Source organism: Scleropages formosus, chromosome 4 (genome assembly GCF_900964775.1).
Source record: "Scleropages formosus chromosome 4, fSclFor1.1, whole genome shotgun sequence".
NCBI lineage: Eukaryota > Metazoa > Chordata > Actinopteri > Osteoglossiformes > Osteoglossidae > Scleropages > Scleropages formosus.
This window is the reverse complement of record NC_041809.1, coordinates 7,880,002-7,902,889: the sequence shown is the minus strand read 5'-3', so window position 1 is coordinate 7,902,889 and position 22,888 is coordinate 7,880,002. Positions and strand designations below refer to the sequence as shown.

Below are 22,888 nucleotides of genomic sequence, written 5' to 3'. Positions count from 1 at the left end.
AAATTTCAAATAAATGTTAAACACATAGAACCACAGCTGTAATAAATCTGTGCCTTGTGTTAAGCATCTGATTGCGATCCAGCAAATACTTCAACAGATTTCTTTTGAGTATTAATCATAATTCATATCTGTTATCCCTTCATATCTAGCATAATTAACATTTACACGAAGAAGGCATGCAGTACAAATGTGAAAAGAAAAACTTGCAAGGTTCGCGAGGTAAAGGATTTTTTTTTCCATGTTCCAAATAGGAACAAGTATAGCTGTTCAGAGCAGAACATGAGCAAAAATGATGGGATTTAATTTTATGCAAGCTAAACAGTTTTATTAATATAAAATCAAATGTTAATGAGGGAAATTACACATTAATAACTGAATATATGCATGCAAATGTGGATTTCTGGTTTTCAGTTGCAACCTGCATCCAGACCCATCCGGTGCTCTCATGCCCGGGTGGACACCTTCCAACTTTCCAGTGCTTTTTGGTCCAAAAGAGGCTGTCCTCCTTCGGGTTTTTAAAAAGCTCCCCTTATCGGTGTCGTCCTCCCAGCCAATGGTAATTGAGTGTGGCGGACAGCCAGTGGACGTTTGGCGAGAGCCTGGGACCCGGGTCTCCAAGGGTAGGCCTTCTCTCTCTCTGTCTCTCTGTCTCTCTCTCCCTCTGTCCTCTCCCTCTCTCTCGTACATGCGCGCACACTTGCTGAGGGGAGCAGCTGTGGTGAGGCAGCCTACACTCATGCAGCCTCCTCTTGCTTGGCTCTGCACAGGCTTGGTCATAGGGCACCAATGAGAAGGTAAAACAAGGGCTGGAAAACACGAAATTCCCACTCTCATTTACCCTACTGCTGGTAAGTGGACACAGCTTTTTCACCCAATCCTTTTGCAGAGAATCGTTCCACTATTTGTCCTCTTTTGCAATTATGGTATTTCTGCTTGGCATTAGGGGCTGCGATGAGTCAAAAGATGCTCATGTGATACTACTGATGTTTTTGCACACTTACGCAATGTGTTTGCAGATCTCTGGAAAGTACATTGCTTTAGCAGGCAGTTAGTAGGCAGCGATATTAGAAACAAGAAATCGTGGCAAGACTGTAATTTAAGAGTTCCGAAATAATGAGCACATTGCCGCAACGTGTTTTCAGAGTGCATGACATTTCCCTCAGTCCCATTGTACGGAAACATATGTGAGCAAAGCAGAAACACGGCACTGCGTGTAGCGTTCTGTTTTCGTACCGCTCTTTCGGATCATGCAGGAGTCAGACCTCCAGGATCTGTGGAGAGGCAGCAGCACAAGAAGGATATTAGGACCAGTTACCAGTCCTTATTTGTGCAACAGTCACATGCATGGAATGAATGGAATCGCGGTGCTGTGCTTTGTCTAAGGGTCCCGCTTCATTGATGTCAGGACACGGTACTTGCGGTGAATGAATGCACATATGCATCCCACTTCATTCAAGCATGCGCACATCGATTTCGTCGATGTTGCTTGAATTCAGTAGGCATCAGTGTTCAACAGAAAAAGGGGGGGGGGAAGAAAAAAAAACCTTCTTTTTTGCCAGCGGGGTTTAGTTGAAAGAACAGCCCAACATTCTGTGTTTCATTTCTGCACACAATGTGGATTCCCCTCCAGTGGAGAAAGTGGTCTAGCACAAAGTGATTGAATTGGTTTTATGGTTTTGATTATTTGAATTTTGTCCAGTGGAGGGGGGACTGATATAATGCCTTGGCTTTTCTTTTTGTGCCTGAGGATTGTGGCCATAATTAATTTTCCCCTCATCTTGGCACACTAATTGAACATGCTTAACAGCAGTTGTTGATTTAGAGATGGAATAACTTTCTTTTTTTTTCGTTGCAGCAGAAGATTTAAAGCAGCAACATTAAAAAGCAGTGGTTGAAAAAACGGGGGTCCTTAGCTTTAAAGTAATGGAGCCGTGCATGAGAGGTTGGGGGTCGTGTCTTTTTGGGGAAACCATCTGATCGATGTACAGTATAAAGTGACTCGAAGTTGACACTACATTATTAGATTTGAGTAATGCATTTTCTTTATTTCTTTGAATACTAAATTGATTCCAGTGTGCACTTTTATGGCATCGGGCTGCTCTGGCTTAGACTTTGCTTGCCATCCAAATGCCGATGATATGAAAGAGGAGCAAAGCAGAGGATTCCCCCCCCCCCCACCCCCAAAAAGGAACTCATTCATCAGCCCACTCGCATCAGACACAGGGGTGCAGAGAGGGAATCACAGCATCCATATGTCATTCAAATAGTTCAAAACTCTGGAGAATTCGCATGAAAAAGTAAGATTGCGTAACTTTTGGCAGATGATGCAGCGAGGACAAATTTCGGCTTCAGTTTTGGATAATTTCCACAAATTGGTTTCTGAATTGTTGCTTTATCAACTTTTCATTTTTAAACCATTTAGAGGATGGAAAAGAAGACAGGGGAGAAAAGATGGAAAAATCTTTATCGGGGATTTCCCCAGCAGGCATCTGACAGAATCATTGGCAGGGGTGGGGGGAATAAGAGGAGGTGTGGGGGCAAGTCATTCCATCCTCTGTACTAAAGAACAGGAAGAGAGGAGTTCATGAACAAGAAATTAGCTTCATTATATTTGTAAGGCATCTAAAAAAGGAAATGCAGTTATTCATATGAGGGCTGTTGCGCTGATTCAAAAAAAGAATACGATGATGTTGGGGAGTCCCACGGAGATGCCAGAGTAAAAATGTTAAACAACTAAAGGCAGTTTAAGTTCTTCTGACAGAGGTTTACACTGATATTTGGTACCTTCCTAATGGTGTGGTTTCCAGTATGGTTTAGTGATTCTCTGTCATTCAAACTACATTATATGTTTATTACTTTCAGTTAAACTTTATATCTGGAGCTTGACGGGAAATTTTAGCAAAGGTTTGTGGATTCTCAGTCCAGCGGGACGTAATTAAAAAAACTTCAGACAAATGACAAGCCTTGCCATAGACTAAATAGCCCAAAGGAATTTCAAATTCTTTGTTTCACTATGGATAACATATTGTTCTGAATATTAGTGGAATATTTTCCCCAAAGTGACAGGTTGTCCCATAACTGCAGTTTTTTTGTTGCCTTCATCATGACCGAGAGAGAGGTGTATGGAGAGATTTATGGAGTGTTTGTGGTTGCATAGAAAGTTCGGAGGTCACTGACTGGGATGCGGTTTGTGAAGAGCCATCATATGAGGCCATAACCGCTATGCCACAGAACAAGTCGGGCTCTTTAGGAATGGATTTATGTATTTGTGGTTTCTTCATATAGCAAGCGATCTTCACGTGGTCTGCAAAGGAAGGGATATTGTTACAATGCAACACAGTCCAGCGTCAGATCAGCCTCGACTGTTGCGGGCCATCTTAGGCCAGCGCTGCCCCGTTTCGTCACAAATACATGTGTTTGGTGGCCGTCCAGAGCTGGAATTTCGTTGTCTGACGGTGCAAATGGATTCCATGTGGGATCAGCAGGGACGAAGGGGGAAGCCAGTTCGGGGAAGCCACAGGGACGAGTCTGTGCACATGGTGCCGTGTTCCAGCACCCTCCCAACCTCCCCCGATCCCCACCCACCCCCGCCTCCCCAAGTGCGTCGGTCCAAGAGAGTGCTTGAGTGAGCAGCCAACCCTTCTGCTGCTGCTCGGCGCCACATAGCTATATGCCTCCAACTGGGGGCCAACAAGTGGAAAAACGTGCTCACAGCGTAGTCCCGACGGGATTCACCCAGTTGGGGGGTCGGGGGGGCACACCCCTGCAGATGTTCGTTCATCAGAATCAGATCATTTTCTCTATGTTTCTGCCTGCCAGCGATAGACAGTTTCCTTCCTTGCCCAACCCTGACAAACAGCACATTGGTTCCATCTTTCCTGCAGCATCACTAATTTACCACCTTTCAATGTCTGCTCTCAAATGTGCAGTGTCAGCAAAACTGTGACGTACCGAGCCCAAGAGTTGTTGAACTCAAAAAATGCAAAAAAAAAGATGTCATCCCATGGTTTTACTGCAGCATTAACTCTGCTTTTTCTAGATGCTTCCAACATGTGAGAATAAACCATGCAAGATCTTTCCAGCATCTAATAATAAATCAATGCTCCTGCCAAATATGTGAAATCCAAACTATTGCACCAATACCTTCAATACACACTTGAAATGAAAACTGATACATGAAAAATGTAGGTTTTGTCCTGTTTCTTTAGGATGAACTGGAGCCATTATGGATCACAGTAAGAAGTCCGCGCATCTTGTCTTTCTAGCACTACTCTACATGGTCCTACCAATGTTTTGTGCAGCACAGAACATGAGGCTAAGTAAGCATGTTTATGTCCTTACCTTTGCATATACATTTACATCCAAGCTAAATATGGAGGACAATCAACGTTTGCTGTGTGAGCCATTTTCTCTTTGAGACTGAAGTGGACGACATGTTGAAACAGAGCAGTTTTCCTTTCCTCTTCTTTGTATATTGTCATTTAGAAATGTATTCTGCAGCATGTTTTCTCAGAAATCTGTTTATCATTTAGAACCTGGAAAACTGAGCAAACCATGAGCAGCGCATGCAATGCACGAACTGTAATTCCAGAGCAAGCAGTAAGACTTTTTCTCCCTGCTTTTCAGGCTGCCGAACGGCTCCTAGTGATTTAGTTTTTATTTTAGATGGCTCTTGGAGTGTGGAAGATACAAACTTTGAAATAGTCAAAAGGTGGCTGGTGAACATTACGTCCAGCTTCAACATTGGGCAGAAGTTCACCCAGGTGGGGGTCATCCAGTACAGCGACAACCCCCACCTACACATTCCACTGGGAAGACACTACTCGAGCGAGGAGCTCATCAAAGCAATGGAGTCCATTGAGTACATGGGAGGGAACACCAGAACAGGAGAGGCCATTCAGTTTGCCAGCGAAAGGCTCTTTGCCACCTCTGAGCGTGGCCCCAACGGCGTGGCAAAGATTGCCATCGTCCTCACGGATGGCAAGTCTCAAGACGAGGTGTTGGCAGCGGCAGAGGCTGCCAGGAAAAAGGGAATCATCCTGTTTGCCATTGGAGTTGGGTCCGAGACCGAGGAAGGGGAGCTGAAGATGATTGCCAACAAGCCTCCTTCCACATATGTGTTCTACGTTGAGGACTACAAAGCCATCTCCAAAATTCGTGAGGTCATACGACAGAAGCTGTGTGAAGGTACAATTAATATTGCTCTTCTAACTGTACGATGACAGACAACTTCATCTATCCATAGCCATTGTTGTCCAGCTCCTCTCCACTGTCAGGATTTTTGGAAAGCACGATAATGGAATGTTAAGCTGTGAATTGCTTGCGTAACATGACGAAAATCACCTTGTTATGTGAATTACCTGAGTAATGTGATAATTGCAGCTATGCGGCATATCATCCTGTCATCTTGCCCCCAGTCTAATATTAATATTTTAGATGCTCCGTTCTGATGCTTCACCAAAAAACCCTTATTCTAATCTTATTTCCTGCATTTGAATACAGTTCTTTCCAGTCTGTCATGACAGTTAATCCATTCCAGACATATGTAAACCATTTGGAATTGGTGACTCTTAACAGAGCCAGCATAGATTAATTGAATTGTAATACAGATGTGTACTCATTTTTTAATGTGTTCTCATTTTATTTATGCTGAGCTATAAACTGATTGTAAAAGTAAACACCTAAAAGCTTCATTAAGTGACTGCTGGTAGTGGGTAGCTGGTAGTATAGCAGTTACAGCTGCTGCCTTTAGACCCAAAGAGTCCAGGGTTGAGTCTCACCTCCAATGGTGGTACCTTTGAGTGAGGTGCTTACTCTGAATTGCTCAAGTAAAACTACCCAGGTCTCTAAATGAGTAAATAATTGTAAGTTGCTTTGGAGAAAAGTATTAGCAAAATTAATAAATTTAAGTAAAAGGAGCATTGAATGGAACTGTTCCAACAATCATCTTTATTTGCCAAGGTAAAAGTTTTAATTCCTGTACTAGTTCTTCTGGATTCTTGTAACAAATCACTGTGAATATGTGTCGTACACAAGGGAGAAGAACTTTTGCCACAATATCAGAATTCCAAATTTTATTTATGCAATGACACTCTGTATAACACTACCATAATGCTGGTACAAAACATGAAAAAGGACATGTAAGGAAACAGTCTTAAAGTTGGACAATGTGATATGTAGGTTTAGCTGTTGGACTGAGAAAGAACAAGTAAACAAGGTAAAATAGCACCTTCTCAGATGTGATTTGGCATTGTGAAAGCAATATGAGTGTTTTAAGGGCAAATATCACATTTCTTTTGGAGGGTTGTTCCTAAAGATGCATTCTTGCACAATGTCCAGTTCTTTACGCCAAACTTTTTTTACTACAGATTCTTTACTCAAGTTTTAGTGCCAAATGAAATAAGCAGCTGAGTTCCTTGGATGCTTAACCTTTGGTAACCTTGCTTCCTGGTCATACTGAATATGACAAGATACCATTTCTAAGAACTGAGCGTTCTTGTCCTGCAACAAAACACTTCTCTAAATCACTTTTTCCATTTTTATCTCTCTTTCCCACTACCTGTTGCTATAGAAACGGTTTGTCCAACAACGATCCCAGTGGACACTCGTGACGAGAAAGGATTTGATATGCTCCTCCATTTGGACTTTGCTAAAAAAGCCAAAAAGACACAGGGATCTTTTTATGGTAAAAAAGCCTATCAAGTCACCCCACGGGTTGATTTAAGTGAAAACACAAGGTACGATAATCTGATTATAGTGTGACACTAAATATCTGTCTTTTGCAAATGATCTATTACTTTAAATGTAGATCATTTTCCTCATTTAACCTAAATGTAATTAACGGAACGCCATCCAGGACCCTCTTTCCTGATGGACTTCCCCCTTCCTATGTGTTTGTGGCCACGCTGAAGTACAAGGGGTCAGTGACTAAGGAGAAGTGGGACTTGTGGAGGATACAGGACCTGGAGGATACTCCCCAGATGGCCGTCACACTGAACGGAATGGACCGTACAGTCATGTTCACCACAACCAGCATGGCACTCAATGGCATCCAGACAGTGGTCTTCACAAAGTCACCGGCAAAGGTATTGTCTGCTTCACATTTTTGACACTAGAAATATTGCAATGACCCATCATCGTCAACAATCATTAAACCATACTGTTTCAACACAAGAACCTAGCTAGCTTTAAGAAGATCCAAATCAACCATCAATCCATTCTTAGTAGCCGCTTGACCTGATGAGGGTCGCAGCAGTCTGGAGTCTGTGTTGGAATCACTGAATGCAAGGTTGGTGAGGCACACCTCTGATGGGACAAAGATCTAAACCTCAGAGACAAGTTTAACTCTCCTGGTTGCGGTGAGAACCTGCAAGATGAATAAATAGAGGAACAAATACAACTGACTTGGTAACTCATACATACTATATAAAACTGGCAAGGAAGGCTTTAGATGGTGGAAACTGGCAAGCAGATTAACTGATATTTAGGGAAGTTACTTCAAAGCAAAGGATTTCCAGTTCTGAACCACATGGGACACTGGATGCTTCCTTAATGATTCTAACATTAAAGAGTCATATTTTTCATAGGTAATTTTTAATTTGCCAATATTTCTTTAATCCATCTGGTACAGCTCAGTGAAGGAAGCTTTGGCATCCTGAAAAGGCTGCTGCTGTGTAAATGCTCTTTAGCAAGGAGGAATACATTTAGTGCTCTGATCTGGAATATGTCATTCCACTCCGAATGAGTGATTACTTCTTTGGTAATCTTCAAAAGGAGAAGGTGAATGGAAAAAAGGCCACAATTCACTGAGTTCCCATTGAGTAAACTTGGTAGATACTGTCTGGCACCCAACAGTGCAGATGATGCTCCTTAGCTTGGAAACTGATTTTGTTCTTTACTGGCTACCGACCTTGGACAACACTTTGCAATGGCTTCCATACATGCTGCAGCCAGACTTACCAGATTCCTTAAATTCTCATCACCATATGGATTAAAAATCAGTCAGATATGGAAAGGGGAAACTGAGCTTTATAATCCACGTCTTTTCAATTTCACATAAATCTTCCGAATGGGCGGTAACATGAAGGAAGCGCTGCACCTGTGAACGACTAGTTTCTTGGTAAAAAGTAATTCACCGTAGATTACATTTTATTTTCCAGCAATTAAAGATAACACATTTTATTACACATATTTACTTCAGTCCACAAGCCGCAACAGTTTTTACTAAAATCACTTAACATGGCTGATAGCAAAAGCTATGATTTCTTGTTGGTCTTGCATTACTGAGCATCATTACACAAAGAGTCGCATAAAAACTACATGACCTGTTGGAGAGAGTGAAAATTTTGATTGAGCCTCCAATTTTCCACAAGACTAACATAGTGCATGTGATACAACAATGAGCACCATCTTATTAATTAATTGTAGACTGCAAATTAGATCACAGACACCAGTAAATGCAACAGAACTGTATGCATGTGATGTCACTGCACAGATGTTTCTATGACAGCTTGTTTCACACACAATTCACTTTTTTCACTGACATGCTCATTGCATTTCCTCGACATACAGAAACTGTTTGATGAGATGTGGCACCAGCTGCGCCTCCTTGTTACAGAAGAAGATGTCACACTGTATGTGGATGACCTGGAGATAGAAACGTTGCCTCTTGAACCTCCCATCGGCATCTTCATTAATGGAAAGACGCAAGTGGGGAAGTATGTCAGCAAAGAGACCACTGTACCGGTAAGTCAGTGAAAATGGGTGGCACAGCGGAGCAGTGAGTAGCACTGCTGTCTCACAACATCTGGGTGGCGTGAGAGGATGTGGGTTCAATTCCTGCTCACTCTGTGTGGAGTTTGCATGTTCTTCCCATGTCCTGTGGGTGCTCTGGTTTCTTCCCACAGTCCAAAGACATGCTGTTCAGGTTTCTCTATACTGTATGAGTGATAGAGAGAGTGTGTTCCACTGACGTATGGATGAGTGACCCATTGTAGGTGGTGTATCTAGCAGTGTATGTCACCTTGGTGAATAAGGCGTGTGGGTTGATAACACTAGATAGAGTTGATTGGAAGTCACTTTGGACAAAAGTGTCTGCTAAATAAATGTAAAATGCAGGAGAGAGACATTTCAGCAGTATTCCAGATGTTCTGCGCTGTATGACGGAAGGCAGCATTGCAAAAGGAAATGACCAAATCTTCAAAGCAACTAAAGCTAATTAACAATATTGTGGTTTCACTATAAAATTTCTGAAAGAATTAAATGATGGGAAAAGGAGTACTTGCTGTCTTACATCCTTCTAGTCCTCATAAGGAGACACTGGCATCAACCACCACTGTAGTTAACAGCATCTGGATTTCATTTTTATTTTTCTAATGGTGCCAGTTTAAAGAACACCAAACATGCTCCGCATTCAGTGCCAGAAATACAGTTTTCTGGAGGACAGGAGCTATGGCCATAAAGCTATTCTGGTCTGCTCTAACACCTCTGTAAGTGGTACTGTTTGATTATTATGGCAAAAAAAATGACAAAAAAACAGAACATTCAGATCAGTAAGTGTTTCACAATGACTTTTCAACTTTTTGAGTGGCAAAGAATTCCGGAGCTGAAATTACAGCTGCACATAAAACGTTTTAAAACCGGAAAATCGAGTCAGAGGAAATAGGGGGACGTAACATGGAAATGCAGATGATTGAAGCTGCTACTTTTTTAACCTGTTCAACTCATGCAACTATATAACATGGAGGTTTGTATTTCTGAAAAAATTTTAAATCTTATAAGCAAATTGATATATAATATATTAGGCCAGCATTTACAGGATTAAGGTTAAAGGAAACAATGTTATTCAATAAATGTGCACAGATTTATATTACTTTGTTAATAGACAGCTCTTTGACACTGGAAATTCAATTAATATTTAGTTGACCCCAATTTTTATACCGAAGACAGAAGTATGTTGTATAGATTAATACATCACATTTTAGATATATGATATTTATAATGACACCTTCAAAATCTCCATTTTAAAATCAAAGCTCAGGTCCTTTCACCAGTAATTCTTTTAACATCACATTCAATCTTCTCTGAACAGTTTGAGATCCAGAAACTCAGAATCTACTGTGATCCTGAGCAGAATTTCCGCGAGACGGCCTGCGAAATACCAGGAGTTGTGAGTACAAATTGGCTCTTTCGCATCCAGCTGTACAACATACCAACCCTATGAATCTCTTTCTATTGACAGAAAACTCATTTTGTATTTGCCTGGAAACATCCAAAATTCTGTGCTGTCATACCACACATCTTGTCACAGTGCATTGGCATTTTAATGATATGTGGAAAGTAGGACCTGGTGAAATAAGTATTAAAAGAAAATATTTTTTCTCTGTGGTGGTGCATTACAGAATAATATCCAGAGCACATATATTACCCCTGATTGTTTTTTTTTACAAACCCAGTTTGTGACATTATTATTTTTGACTTTTTGCTTGCTTTTGTCCTGTGAGTTCAGCACTCCTACCATAAGTGGGCGTTTGCACACGCTTCGTCCATTTTGCTTTTATTTGATTTTTCCAGCCGAACAATAACTTTGAGAGGGGTGTAAGAGCAGCTTGCCAGACATGCCCTGCCTTGGCTTTTCCTGACACCAGTAACATGTGGAGCCAGACCGCTCCATGGTTATAAGCCGAGTGTTCAGTGACAATCCAGTGATGGACAGGACATGACTCCAATGGCCCATGGCTCTCATCTAAACACCCTCCGAATGTCATGTAACACTGTGTAAAGGCAGTTCATGTGCAAACCCCTCAATAATGATTAGTGCTGGCCAAAGCTGTACAGGACATGACGTAATTCATTCCTTTTCTTTCCAGGACGGAGAGGTACGTATGTTGGCAGATGGCTTTGCTCAGTTTCAAAGTAACTTCTATTTTCATTTTCATTAACTCAGGTAAGGCTGTTTTGCTTCTGCTCTCATCAAATGTGCATACAACACATCTACATTTTTGGCGAGTTAGCAGTTCAAACATAATACAATAAGTGTGTATTGCAGGCTAAAGCCTGGGCACACCTCATCCATGAGACTGGTAACTGCACCTGGGATCAGCCTGTTAATGGAATAAGGAGCCTCAGGTGCAGCCAATGAGCCAATAAAGGGCTTGGAGCCCAGACTTTGAGAGGGAGGAAGAGAGTTTGCTTGTCTACACAGCACTGGTGGTTTACCTTTAGCTCGCATTAGACTTTGGAATTGTTTTATAGTGCTCTACTTCGTTTGCTATATTTGTGAAATATGGGAGAGAGGAATTAAAGCATTTCCAAATTCTCTGATCGCTGTTCCGTGGTCCCATCCTGGATCTGGGATGCCCCTACATGCTATCATCACCCTAAGCTGACTCGAGTGAAATTTTAGGTTCGGAACCTTGTCAAAGAGGTTAAATCTTCTTTTTGCACAAAATGGTGACCCAAAACCTATTGTAAATCATTAAACATTGCCTGAAAAGCCCTGTAGAAAGTGGAATGAAGTTGGGGTTCTCCACAATGTGTTTGCTCCATTCGGAAGTCCAGTCTGCATTTGAATTCATTTGAGACACTTGTGAGTCCAGTGGAAACTGCACACTGGCCAGCTCTGCTTCTACCCAATGGGCTGGCTGCCACCGTGCTGTGTGTGTCTGCTCGTTCTGTGCTACCGTGACATCTACAGTGCCAAACGAATGACTGATAAAGGCTGTTAAGAGACAAGCAAGAAATGCATTCTCCTGGCTCTGGGTGCCATTTTCCACTGTTATGCAAAATATGCCGATTGTGATTCGGTTTTTTAGGTTTTAGTGATAGAGAGCATAAGGCCTTCAGACAAATGGCGGGTGGATGTTCTGATTGTGTTTTTTCACAACAGTGCTTAAATGGCCCTGGCGATATTGAAGTCACCCCGGAACCATGCGCATGTCCCCCTGGACCACCTGGCGCACCTGGTTTGAAGGTCAGTATATGACGGCAGTAATTTTAAGCGAAAACAGCAGAAGATCTGAAGGAAGATAGTTGGAAGGTGAACTGAATATACTCAAATACAATCATATAAGCAATGATTCTGATATGGAAAAAAAAAAAAAAAATCCTTCAGATTTTCCAGGTGTGTCTGAACAGAAAAATGCCAAGTATCTTGAGGGCATAGTGACCAGTTTTTACTGTGTGCAATAATTAGTCCAAGACTACATGACTAATGCATTAGGTTGGCCAGAACTGAACTCCAGTATGTTTGGACCTGGGTGGTCTATCTGTAATGCATATTCTTTAACCAATCAAAAGCATTCACCAAAGAGCACATTTCTTCAAATATATAACTCTTTTTCTTTGGTCACCTGCAGATTGTCTATTTCTCATATCTTGTCCCCAAGCGGTACACATATATGAAGAGTTGTGTTTATTTTTGGAACGCTTACAACTTATTCAGTTTATTACCCTAAACACTTTTATTGTTGTTAAAGGTCAGGAAATTTAACTTGTAGGCAACTTCTGTTAGAAAAAAAAAGCCCATCAAATAATACTGTACTACTTCATATTAAGACATAATTGCCTGAGGGACCTCTCATTATTTCATTAATCACAGTCAAAGGCACCATTGTGTTTATAAAGTTAAAGTCAAGCTAGAGAATGAGCTGGCATTTTTCAGCAGCCCTTTGCTGAGAACAACATTTATCATTGTTCTCAAAATGGTTCTAGCATGGCTGGATCCCAGATGTATTCTTTTCCCGTATCTGAAATATTTTCGAAAGCTCTGGAGTGTTTTGTATTAAGTGCAGACTTAGTGGGCACAATTTTACTTTTATGATGTTGCAAATGTTGCCTTGAAGTCTAATGCTTTTTTAAAGGAGGAAAAACAATGAGTCGCCACCGAAACAACTTCTACACACACTGATTGCTTGTAAAAAATTGTCAAAAATCTGCAATAGTTTATATGTAGAAGAAAACTTTGAATATAGTGTATTTTCTCTCTTTGTTCAACACGAGTGACTGCTGTACATTTCCACAAAGTCATTACCATATACAATGTAAAAATAATAATCTATAGAAAGTTGCAATTGTTTTGAGCAGATGTCTTTTGACCTCTTCTTAATGTTGTGTTTTTTACATCCAAAGGGTGAACAAGGACACCCTGGAGAGCCGGGTCAGCCTGGTCCAGCTGGTGCTGAGGGTAAGCCTGTGAGTACTACATAGTTTAATATATGACCACCAACATGCAGCACACATACAAATACAAATGCACATGAACAATTCAAACTGGACACCATCAGGCCGATGTGCTGCATAGTGAAATCGCAGGGCTGATGAAAACCATGGACATGTTCTCTACCAGAAGCCTTCAAAGCTTGAAAAAAAATTATACAATTCTCTAAAAGATGTCTTTGGCATACTGTGTCAAAAAACTCTTGTTTCTGGCAGAGGCGATGTTAGCATTTCTCCTAACTTGGAAAGTGATGTCATTATAAAGGCCTTCAGGATAATATTAATAGAATGCTGCACACGTCTTAGAGCGATTCTGTATGCCTGTTCCAACCTTGGTTCAAGATGGTACAAAATTCCTATATCCTCTGGATCTGGAGCCATTTATTTTGTTTTATAGTCAAGCAAGTGATATTCATACCTTTAAATTAAAGGTCTATGCCCATGCTGGGCATTTTCTGATGGCGCAATACCAGCTCTTGCAAATGCCAGTTGGATTTCATTTGTCTCTGTATCATTACACACACTGTCTGAAACCAATTGTTCCCAAGCGGGGTCGCGGTGAGCAGCAACACAGGGCGCAAGGCCGGAGGGGGAGGGGACAAACCCAGGACGGGAAGCCAGTCCATTGCAAGGCACCCCAAGCAGGACTCGAACCCCAGACCCGCCAGAGAGCGGGACCCTCTATATCATTAGCTAGAACTTATGGAGAAATAATCACATCTGTGTCACCGACAAGCCATATGTGAAAAAGCTTCATAACATTTCAGAAAATGGGGGAGCAAACTTCTCCTTAATCTGCAGATTCAGAAAAGCTGAACAATTTGGAAAGTATAAAAACATTTGTGCATCATAAGCTCCCATAGTGACTTTGTTCAAACTGTATATTTTTGAATCAGTAAACACACTTTTTCCAGTTGCCAAATTTGTCGTTCTAAACATGGTGTCTTCATTCCAACATTGGCCCATTTTTCCAGCTGGGAGAGATAATATTCAATATTTCAATATTTTATAGGTAAATGTGCTTTGTACATGCTTCTGTAGTGAAAAGGCTGTGTCCAGGCATAGCCGTTCAACTTAACAGCTTTCATTCAGCGTACAATTAATATCTCAAAGTCTTATAACTTCAAAATATGTGAATTCTTGCAAAATCAATTACATGCCCTGTTTCATATTCTAGACTGTTTACCAACAGCTTAGAAATGATTACAGCCTAACTGATTATAATGCTGAGATGGCTTTTTAGGGGGTAGGGAAATTTAGACTTCACATGCCTAAGCATAGTGTCACGAAGGAGACTTTTTTTCTGGGAATCTCTTAAATGGGTCAAGGGGGCAGATGTACAGTTGTTCTATGGAAACAATGACCACTTTCGCGGGGGGAATTGTAACTAGATGAATCACAGAGGGATAATAAATTGATTTTTTGTGGACATTTGTAGGTTGGCATTCTGGCTTCGCTATGCCCTTCCTTGGAGAATGACTCACTTTTTACTGGGAGGAACTGAGGCTAGGAAAGTGGGGGGAAAAGGGGTTTTCTAAATGATCGCAGAGGAGTGTGCTGCAAGTCTGCAACGATGTTGGTCAATGAGCAACACCTGTGTGCCACATCTGCTCCTGGCTGCTGTTTTCAGATGATAATCATCTGGACGGGAAGTTTGCTAAAAGCAGGTTGGCTGTGTTTTTGAACATTGTTTGCCCTTGCAATTATTATCACTTTAAAGTTATAATGCTTCTTTTCTCTTAACATCTTAAATTAAATGTGCTGCACATTCAGCCCCTAAAGTATTACATAGAGGAATTATGAAACTATGCCGATGAATGCATAAATGACAGCTCCATTGAGAAATGTGCCAGCAATGTTTTTAATATAAATTATATGTACAAAGCAAGAAAGCATTTGTTTTCTGATTATCAGCTCAGAAATAAAATCAAGAACAGAAGTGCACATTCAGTTTAAAATGCCTTCATGCACACTTGTAAATTCTTTAACTACGTTTGTGTTCTTTGGGGGTTTTGTATTTTGAAAGCAGCTTGTTGATTCTATTGAGGTGAAACGCAACACTGGCTGAAATCCACATTTCAACTTTGTGTTTTATTGCTTTTTCCACATTTAGACTGAGTGCATTGTTAGTAGTACGTGGGTGTCAAACATCATGGGTTTCGTACTAAACCTAAGGTCAAATGTTTCCAAGACGCTCTTTGTACAGAAAGAGAGCTATTCTTTGCAGAAATATTGTGACCTTTAACCGTATGGCTCCGTAGACCAGTGCAATAAATGCAAAATGAAAGGGTGTCTTTCAGTGTGTTCGCTCCTTGCTAATGAAAGACTGAGGTTATTATGAACACTAATGAATTATTATCATCTGTCAAATGAAAAGCGAGGAAACAGTTCTAGTCATGCCATTTATTGTATGATTGCAGTGTAGTTACAGTGGTATGCTGAGTATATCATACACACTATCTGTTTCATATATAATTCATATAAGTAATAGACAGATAGGATGTTTTTTAGTCACCAATACTAAAATGAAAAGTACATCCAATATCAAAGTCCATGACTCCAGAGTGATTCAAAAAGGAATTTAACATTTTAAGGCAGGTAAGTGTAGGCAATGTCTGAATTAATAGTATGTAGAAATATCAGCTCTTATTAATCACAGTTTTTTTCCATAACAGCTGCAATTCTGGAGCACTTGCACTGATTGAATTATATGATTCATGTGTTTTCTTGACATCCTAAACTCTGAAGTATACTGCCCTTGGAACCTAAAGCTGTGCAGCTAATAGATTTATAACAGCAATCCATAAATGAAATTTCAAAGCAATGGAAAAATGGCTTTATGTTTCATGGTCCTTTGAGCAGAGGAGCTATTGAAAAAAAAGTAGTTATGGTTTGAAAAGTGTGAATTGTTGTGGGATGACAAAGACCTACAATTAAACTGTGGAAACCTAATGATTTGCAGTCTGGGAACGCTTAAATAAAATGTGTTCAGTGAAAAAATACTGATATTGTTTCTTGGAGCTTGTACCCTTACTCAGGTATATAATTGATTCTGACTGGAAAAAAAAAAGGTGTATGATAACTTCCTTGAACAAAAGCAAAATAATTTTGTTCAATATGACCTTATCATCATTCTAACTTACAGTATTAAGTCCATCAGCAATGCTATATGTATGTATCTATATGTAAGTATATGTCTGTCTATATATATATATATATATATATATATATATATGTGTGTATATATATACTGTGTATACACACATTTATTTGTTTGTTCTAATGCAGTATGAGTTAAGCAATTGCTGTTACTCTTTCTCTAATACTTACAGGTGATTCTAGCGTAATGGAACTATAATGTGTTATATTTTTCGCAAGCTTGTTTATTCTGGGTAGATTCCAGCAAAGGGAGAAGATTCTTGATCGTGGTTTTCTCTACTGAGAGTAAATTATGGCTTTTGGGATGATAATGCTCTCCACAGTTTTCCTTAACACCAAGGAGCAGAAACAGTTTGACTAACTGTTTCTGAAGCAGAAACGGTCTGACTAATTGATGGGATCCTCGTCTGTCATTCCACTTGTGGGATACAAGGGATCGTTGTGGGCTGTGGAATTGGAAGATCATACGCTCCACATCCGCAGCAGTGATGACTGCTGTGCTTCACATGAAGGTTTATTCCTTACCCAAGTCACAGCAGTGGAGCATAGTGGCCCTACAGCACCCATGATAATCAGTAGCATAACTCTCTAAAGTGTAAATGACGTTATTTACAGCGTAAATGACTTTATTTATGACACAAATAAAAACTGCAACCAAATGCCTGAGCTTTTCTGAAATTTGTTTGAGAAGCTTGAATTAAAACGAAAATTAATTAATTAAATAACTTTATTCCTTTTGTCTGTTTGTTAGGGTGCCCCTGGATTAAGAGGAAGTCCTGGATTTCCAGGCTCCCCTGGTGTGCAGGTATTAAACCAGATGTGTCTAAGGTTCCAAGCAGTACATCGGCTGTCAGTCACTCTGAGCCACTTGTGTTCTCCTCCAGGGACCCCGTGGTGCAGATGGCTACAAGGGAGAACAAGGGAGGCCCGGTGACCCGGTAGGAAATCTGACCGCTGAATACAACTGTCTCGTTGTGGGTCTGTGTGCAGTACAGAATTAAGAACTAATACAACACAAAATTAAGCAAACAAATATTCACAGCGATGGAAATAAAGGTATAAATCTAACATGTAGATTGACACTTCAATTTATTCTTATAGATCGCTCTTCTCACGTAGTGACACAAAGCGCTTTGACACAGGTATAAAGTAAGAAAAACAAATACATCAGATAAAGAAACAAAGAAGACAGTTGACTATCTACTGGCCACGGAAGAAAGGAAAAAAAAAAACTCCCATCTGAAAATCGAGGGAAAAAAAAACCCCTGGGGGTCCAAGGGCCAGTGGCTGCCCACCCCTCCTGGGCATGTAGATTAAGTAACAGTTCTAAACCAGTGTATGAGTCATCACGATATTGTTGCTGTATGGTAGCTTGAATTCCCAGCTCATCATGGTACATCTCGTCCATCATGGCAGTTGGTCATCATCTTCAGTTTTATGTAGGGAGACAATGCTCAACAAGAAGAAATAGTTAACAAGTAAATTTTATGTGCATTGGTATAGAGGTGGGAGAAACAAACACAGCCAAGGGGAATTCCATTTCGCATAACTATGTAATAATGACTGTAATAGACAGAAGATCCATTATAACTATCCACTGTTATTATCCATTATCTACTTGGTAATCTATATTAATAACTACATTAATGTGTAATTTGATACAGTCTTCTTGCTCGACCAGACAATTTATAAGCGGCAGCAAAGTCAGCAGGCATATGAAATTTTTTGTTTTTTAAATGAATGTTTTCCTCAGTGTGGTATAACAGTAATACTATGACTGATTCATGCAACATTTCAGGGCGAAAGGGGCCTTCCAGGATTACCTGGGTCACCAGGGCTCCATGGTGAAAAGGTAAAGTTTAAATTTACACAAACCATGATTGTATCAATCCTTGTAATATGAATGTCACATATTTGAAATTTCTGGAGAATAAAATTTCATAATCTGCCCCATTTAATTTGCACAAAACTTAATATGCCGTCTCATTTTTCTCATGGAAAAATTTTTCGGATAAACTCATTTTTCGTAACACAGTTGAGAATAATTGTTTGAATAGTATGAGTTCTTTAGTTGCTCACATAAGAGCAGCATATAAGATGAAGTGTATGTATAACAACCGCAGTTAATTAAGGAAGTCGTTGAGGGTTAAACAAATTGAAGTTGTTGATGCTGGAAATCCAGAGCAGACTACATTGTCATGCTGATGTATACTTGTGGTCTAATGTTTAACACTAAAAGAAGTCAATGCTTCAACAAGGATAAATCCCTAAAACAAACGCACTGTCATCTGTAAATTACAGCGAATTATCTGAAATCATTCCAGATACATGTTTAAAGCCATTAACTGACATTTAAGCTTGTAACAACCTTTTAACACTTTAATCATTTGCAGTTCAGGGTTACATTACACAAGGATAAGTAAAAATGTATCCGCATTAGTGTTTCATTCATTTTACAGTCATTTTTTGCAGATACTTTTTGACTTATCCTTTAGTTTTATTGTTTGCTGTAATCTGCTTTCATGTCAAATTACATTAATTACTGCTGTCGGTATTTTGTTAGGACTGTAATGTTATTTAATATTCAATGTGTAATGTTATTATTCATTGCCTTTTTCATCCCTTGTGCTGTTAGTCATTTTGCTGTTTATACAAATGTTTCAAGATACTGTTCATTTACTTGGTACTTACCCACAAAGTTTAATACAATTCAGTGTTCTGCTTCATAGTCAAATATAACTGAAATCCAACTGAATTTTGATAGAGTTCAACAGAAACTATTTGTATTATGTATTGTTTCAAGTTGTTTGCCTCCTGTGACTTTCAGGTTTACCTTTACTAATTTAGCTAATGCTTTTCTCTGAAAAAGGTTTACAGTGTTTAGCTACTTGCAATTATTTACCCATTGATACAGCTGGGTAATTTTATTAGAGCAATTCAGGATAAGTACTTTGCTCAGTGGTATCACACCTGGAAGTAAGACTTGAACCTGCAACTTCTGGAGCCAAAGGGAGCAGCTCTAACAACTGCACTACCAGCTGCCCTATTAAATGTTTATACATTTTCATGATCTGTTTCACTCGTTATTTTAGGGTTCTACTGGTCCTCAGGGACTCCCTGGCACACCTGGGCAGGATGGGAAGATGGTACGTATGAATTACTGCTCTAAACTGCTGATCAGTTTGTTATGCTTGAAAAAAGGATGGCTCACAGTAGCGTTTAATAACAAGACCTAGTGCTGAATCAGTCACCAAAACAGCAATAACTTTCAGAATAGTCAAAATCCCTGCTTTTGTTATTAGCTTTTGTGATATTTTCTCCAAGGCAAAATATAGTGTTAAGTTTGTACAATTAGCTGCTTCAAATTATTCATCCATTTATACAGCAGGATATTTTTTATTGGAGCAATTCAGATTAAGTACCTCGATCAAGGGGGGTACAACAGATTGAAAAGTGATTGTTGTAAAACCCACATTACCTTGCTGTAACCATAGTACTGCACCTTTGACATCATTCAAAATATTTACTTAATTTACTTAATATTTAGTTTTCTAAGTGACATGTTCTTGAATGAATTTACTGGACTGTCCATTCGGTAGCAATGGTGTTCAACATTCCTCAGTCTCATACTTGTCCTTTCAGGGTGAAAAGGGGAGTGTGGGACCTACTGGACCACCTGGACTTCCAGGATCTCCTGTGCGTACAAATACTGTTGTCTTCCTGGGACTTCCTTCATAACGTTGACAAAACGTATTTACTCCTGCGTTGCTTCATTTTCCACTCAGGGGCGGCCTGGGTTCAATGGGAAAGATGGGGAGCGAGGAAGAGATGGCCAAAAGGTTTGTATTCAGCCAGATTGCTCTGTGAAATATGAGGAGTTGAGGGAGAAGGCAATGGAGCCCGAATACGGTTGATACCATTAGCCAGGAAGTTGACGAAGCAAAAGAATAAAGGCTGCAAAAAGTGCTAGAACAGCATTTGCTAATATTTTTTCCTGTGTTTTGGATAATCATTGTGATGGAAGTATATTCCTTTAGCTAGGTCATGTGGTGATCTCTAAGTAGGTTAGCACCATTGTTTCCTCCTTGTTCCCTGGCTAAAATCTCTATTACAAGACCTTCACTGACACATGGTTCTCATTATCCGTGATCCTGTTCGTCACTATCTAGGTGGTTGCCTACATTATAAATCTTTGATTATACACTCAGTTTTGTATCTCTGAAACATATATTACTCTCTTGATGTCCACATTTGTTTCTCTTTCTCAGAGCTGAGAAAATTTGGAGCTCAGGCAGGGAAAAATCGCTCCTGTGCCTTTTCCCAACCTCTCGAGTCGGCCAGTTGTTCCTAATCATTTCTCTGGAAGTCTGCTATGTATGCAGAGCACGTATTAAACACAAACTGCATGTGGCTCTGCAGTTTCATTCCATTGGCTTTGCAGTGAGGAAGATCTAAGCTCTACAGACTGGTTATCCTTTGACAGAGTGTTCTGATGCTGTGTTTGAATCTCTTGTACTCGGCACGAGTAGAGATTTGTCTTACAGGTCGGCCCTGAACTGAGATGTAGGCCATATGCGCCCAGTTCCTATCCTTCCCAAAAACTCATACTTCCCAGAGATCATTAAGCCGTAACTTTTTCCCTGACATGGATATCTCCGGCAGACCTATGAGCCAAACAACATCAATCTCACTAAAATGCTTTAAACCTTGAATGTGGTATCCCTAACACTCTCTAATGACATATTATGGCATTTCCTGCCTTCAAAGCAGTTGACTTACAAATCTGCTTTTTTTTCAACATACTAACTGTCCTGAAAAACTAACCGTTTTTAGGGAGAAGCTGGAAAACCTGGTATTCCTGGAGCTGATGGAAGACAGGGGCACCCTGTAAGTCATAATTACTTTTTGGTTGATTCAGGTGCTTATTAACATTTTATATTAAACCTGCAAAGGTTCCAGATGCCATGAAGTTGACAGAAGATGCACTGGGAGTACTCTACCTAGCTTTATGAATTTTTATGATGCAATCAAGGTCATACTCTTATGATGGCAGTATGGAAAACTAGTTTCTTTGTTGAACTGCATGCATCTGTCATAATCTGCTCATAGAAACGGCATTACCTATTTATCAGTCTAGAAAGATGTGGAAAATAGATTTTTGTCTTCATATTTTACTGCTTACTTTGGCATATTTTTTCATTTGTGAAATGATAAGCCTGAAAAAAAAACATTACGTAAATAGGTATTGTATCAGCTGCTGTTTCTGTTTCAAACTCATAATTGAGTCAACTGCTGGGAGTCAATTACTGTGTTTTCTCTTTGATGGGCAACTTTGAAAATAAAATGTTAGACCAGGGTTTTTGTGAGTCTTCTAATTTAAAAATGTAATTAGTTACTGTATGTAAATAACAAAACTAAGCAGAGTCTGAGTGATAGATGTCTGTCAGTCAGGTGTGTTGTAATTTTCAAAGGTGTTAAAAAAAGGTAGTCATAGGTTCTCTTTACAGGATCAATATTATTGTCATTTTTGTCGAATCAAGACACATGCTGAGGTGGATCTATATCTAAAGAAGGCCAACTTGATATATTCTTCGGCTTTTATAAAATTTTTGTCACAAGCCCCCAGATATTTATGTTAGTTCCCACTAGTTGATGTAAAGAATAATCTTAAAATATTTAAGAATTAAGGGGGGCGTGGGGGCGCAGTGGGTTGGACCGGGTCCTGCTCTCTGGTGGGTCTGGGGTTCGAGTCCTTCTTGGGGTGCCTTGCCACGGACTGGCGTCCCGTCCTGGGTGTGTCCCCTCCCCCTCCGGCCTTACGCCCTGTGTTGCCGGGTAGGCTCCGGCTCCCCGCGACCCTCTATGGGACAAGCGGTTCAGAAAATGTGTGTGTGTGTGGGTGTATTTAAGAATTAATTAACTGAATATCTGCAATGTAAAACATCCAGCATATAACCTCACTCACCCACTCCCTCTCTTTAGCTGCTTGTCCACATCAGGGTTCTAGTGATTCAGAGCCTATTCCAGAAGCTCAGGACGCAAGGCTAAGTAGGGTACACACTAGACACTAGCCCAGTTCAGGGTAATAATAGTTATTATTTTCACATCTTTGGAATAGGGTGTTTTTTTTGCTCTTAGATACAGAATTGGGAGTAATTTTGCAACATGTTCCCGTGTTCCTTTGCAATCCCTTTAAGACAGAAATTGTAACATCTGCCAAACATCTGCATGCGTTTATCATGAAAAAACTGAGTGAGAAGCCATGCTTTCTCAATGTAATTTCTCTATGGATGCTTACCAAATCATAAATGTGTTTATTTACTCAACTGTTGGTTAACAAACAAATGTTTTACCTATTTACTTCCATTTCTTTACTCGAGGATTTTTAAATTCTGTATAATTTCCCCAATATCCACATAAAACAAGTCAAAAAAGTGCACCACTACTTCACTTAGCACAGTATTATTAGTTTCTGTGGAAATTTAGATCAATAACAAAGAATATAGTTTAAAAA

At 40.0% G+C, this 22,888-nt stretch overlaps 1 protein-coding gene across 4 annotated transcripts in view; it reads left to right on the top strand.

Annotated features, from left to right (window-relative positions):
• The first annotated feature begins 552 nt into the window (after nucleotides 1–552).
• col21a1 (collagen, type XXI, alpha 1) overlaps nucleotides 553–22,888 on the top strand; it is a 37,895-nt gene continuing 15,559 nt past the window's right edge. Inside the window, exons 1-18 of one of the 4 annotated variants that reach the window (XM_018749261.2) lie at nucleotides 565–620; nucleotides 768–848; nucleotides 4,209–4,319; nucleotides 4,627–5,187; nucleotides 6,572–6,737; nucleotides 6,857–7,085; nucleotides 8,572–8,745; nucleotides 10,091–10,168; nucleotides 10,869–10,877; nucleotides 11,888–11,971; nucleotides 13,129–13,191; nucleotides 17,126–17,179; nucleotides 17,259–17,312; nucleotides 18,173–18,226; nucleotides 19,467–19,520; nucleotides 20,017–20,070; nucleotides 20,160–20,213; nucleotides 21,208–21,261. In XM_018749261.2, the coding sequence (XP_018604777.1) occupies nucleotides 4,226–4,319; nucleotides 4,627–5,187; nucleotides 6,572–6,737; nucleotides 6,857–7,085; nucleotides 8,572–8,745; nucleotides 10,091–10,168; nucleotides 10,869–10,877; nucleotides 11,888–11,971; nucleotides 13,129–13,191; nucleotides 17,126–17,179; nucleotides 17,259–17,312; nucleotides 18,173–18,226; nucleotides 19,467–19,520; nucleotides 20,017–20,070; nucleotides 20,160–20,213; nucleotides 21,208–21,261 (1,836 nt within the window). In that variant the 5' untranslated portion in view covers nucleotides 565–620; nucleotides 768–848; nucleotides 4,209–4,225. Of the gene's footprint in view, nucleotides 621–715; nucleotides 849–4,188; nucleotides 4,320–4,626; nucleotides 5,188–6,571; nucleotides 6,738–6,856; nucleotides 7,086–8,571; nucleotides 8,746–10,090; nucleotides 10,169–10,868; nucleotides 10,878–11,887; nucleotides 11,972–13,128; nucleotides 13,192–17,125; nucleotides 17,180–17,258; nucleotides 17,313–18,172; nucleotides 18,227–19,466; nucleotides 19,521–20,016; nucleotides 20,071–20,159; nucleotides 20,214–21,207; nucleotides 21,262–22,888 lie in introns of those variants that run through there. The other 3 variants (XM_018749263.2, XM_018749259.2, XM_018749262.2) reach the window with 3 other exon arrangements.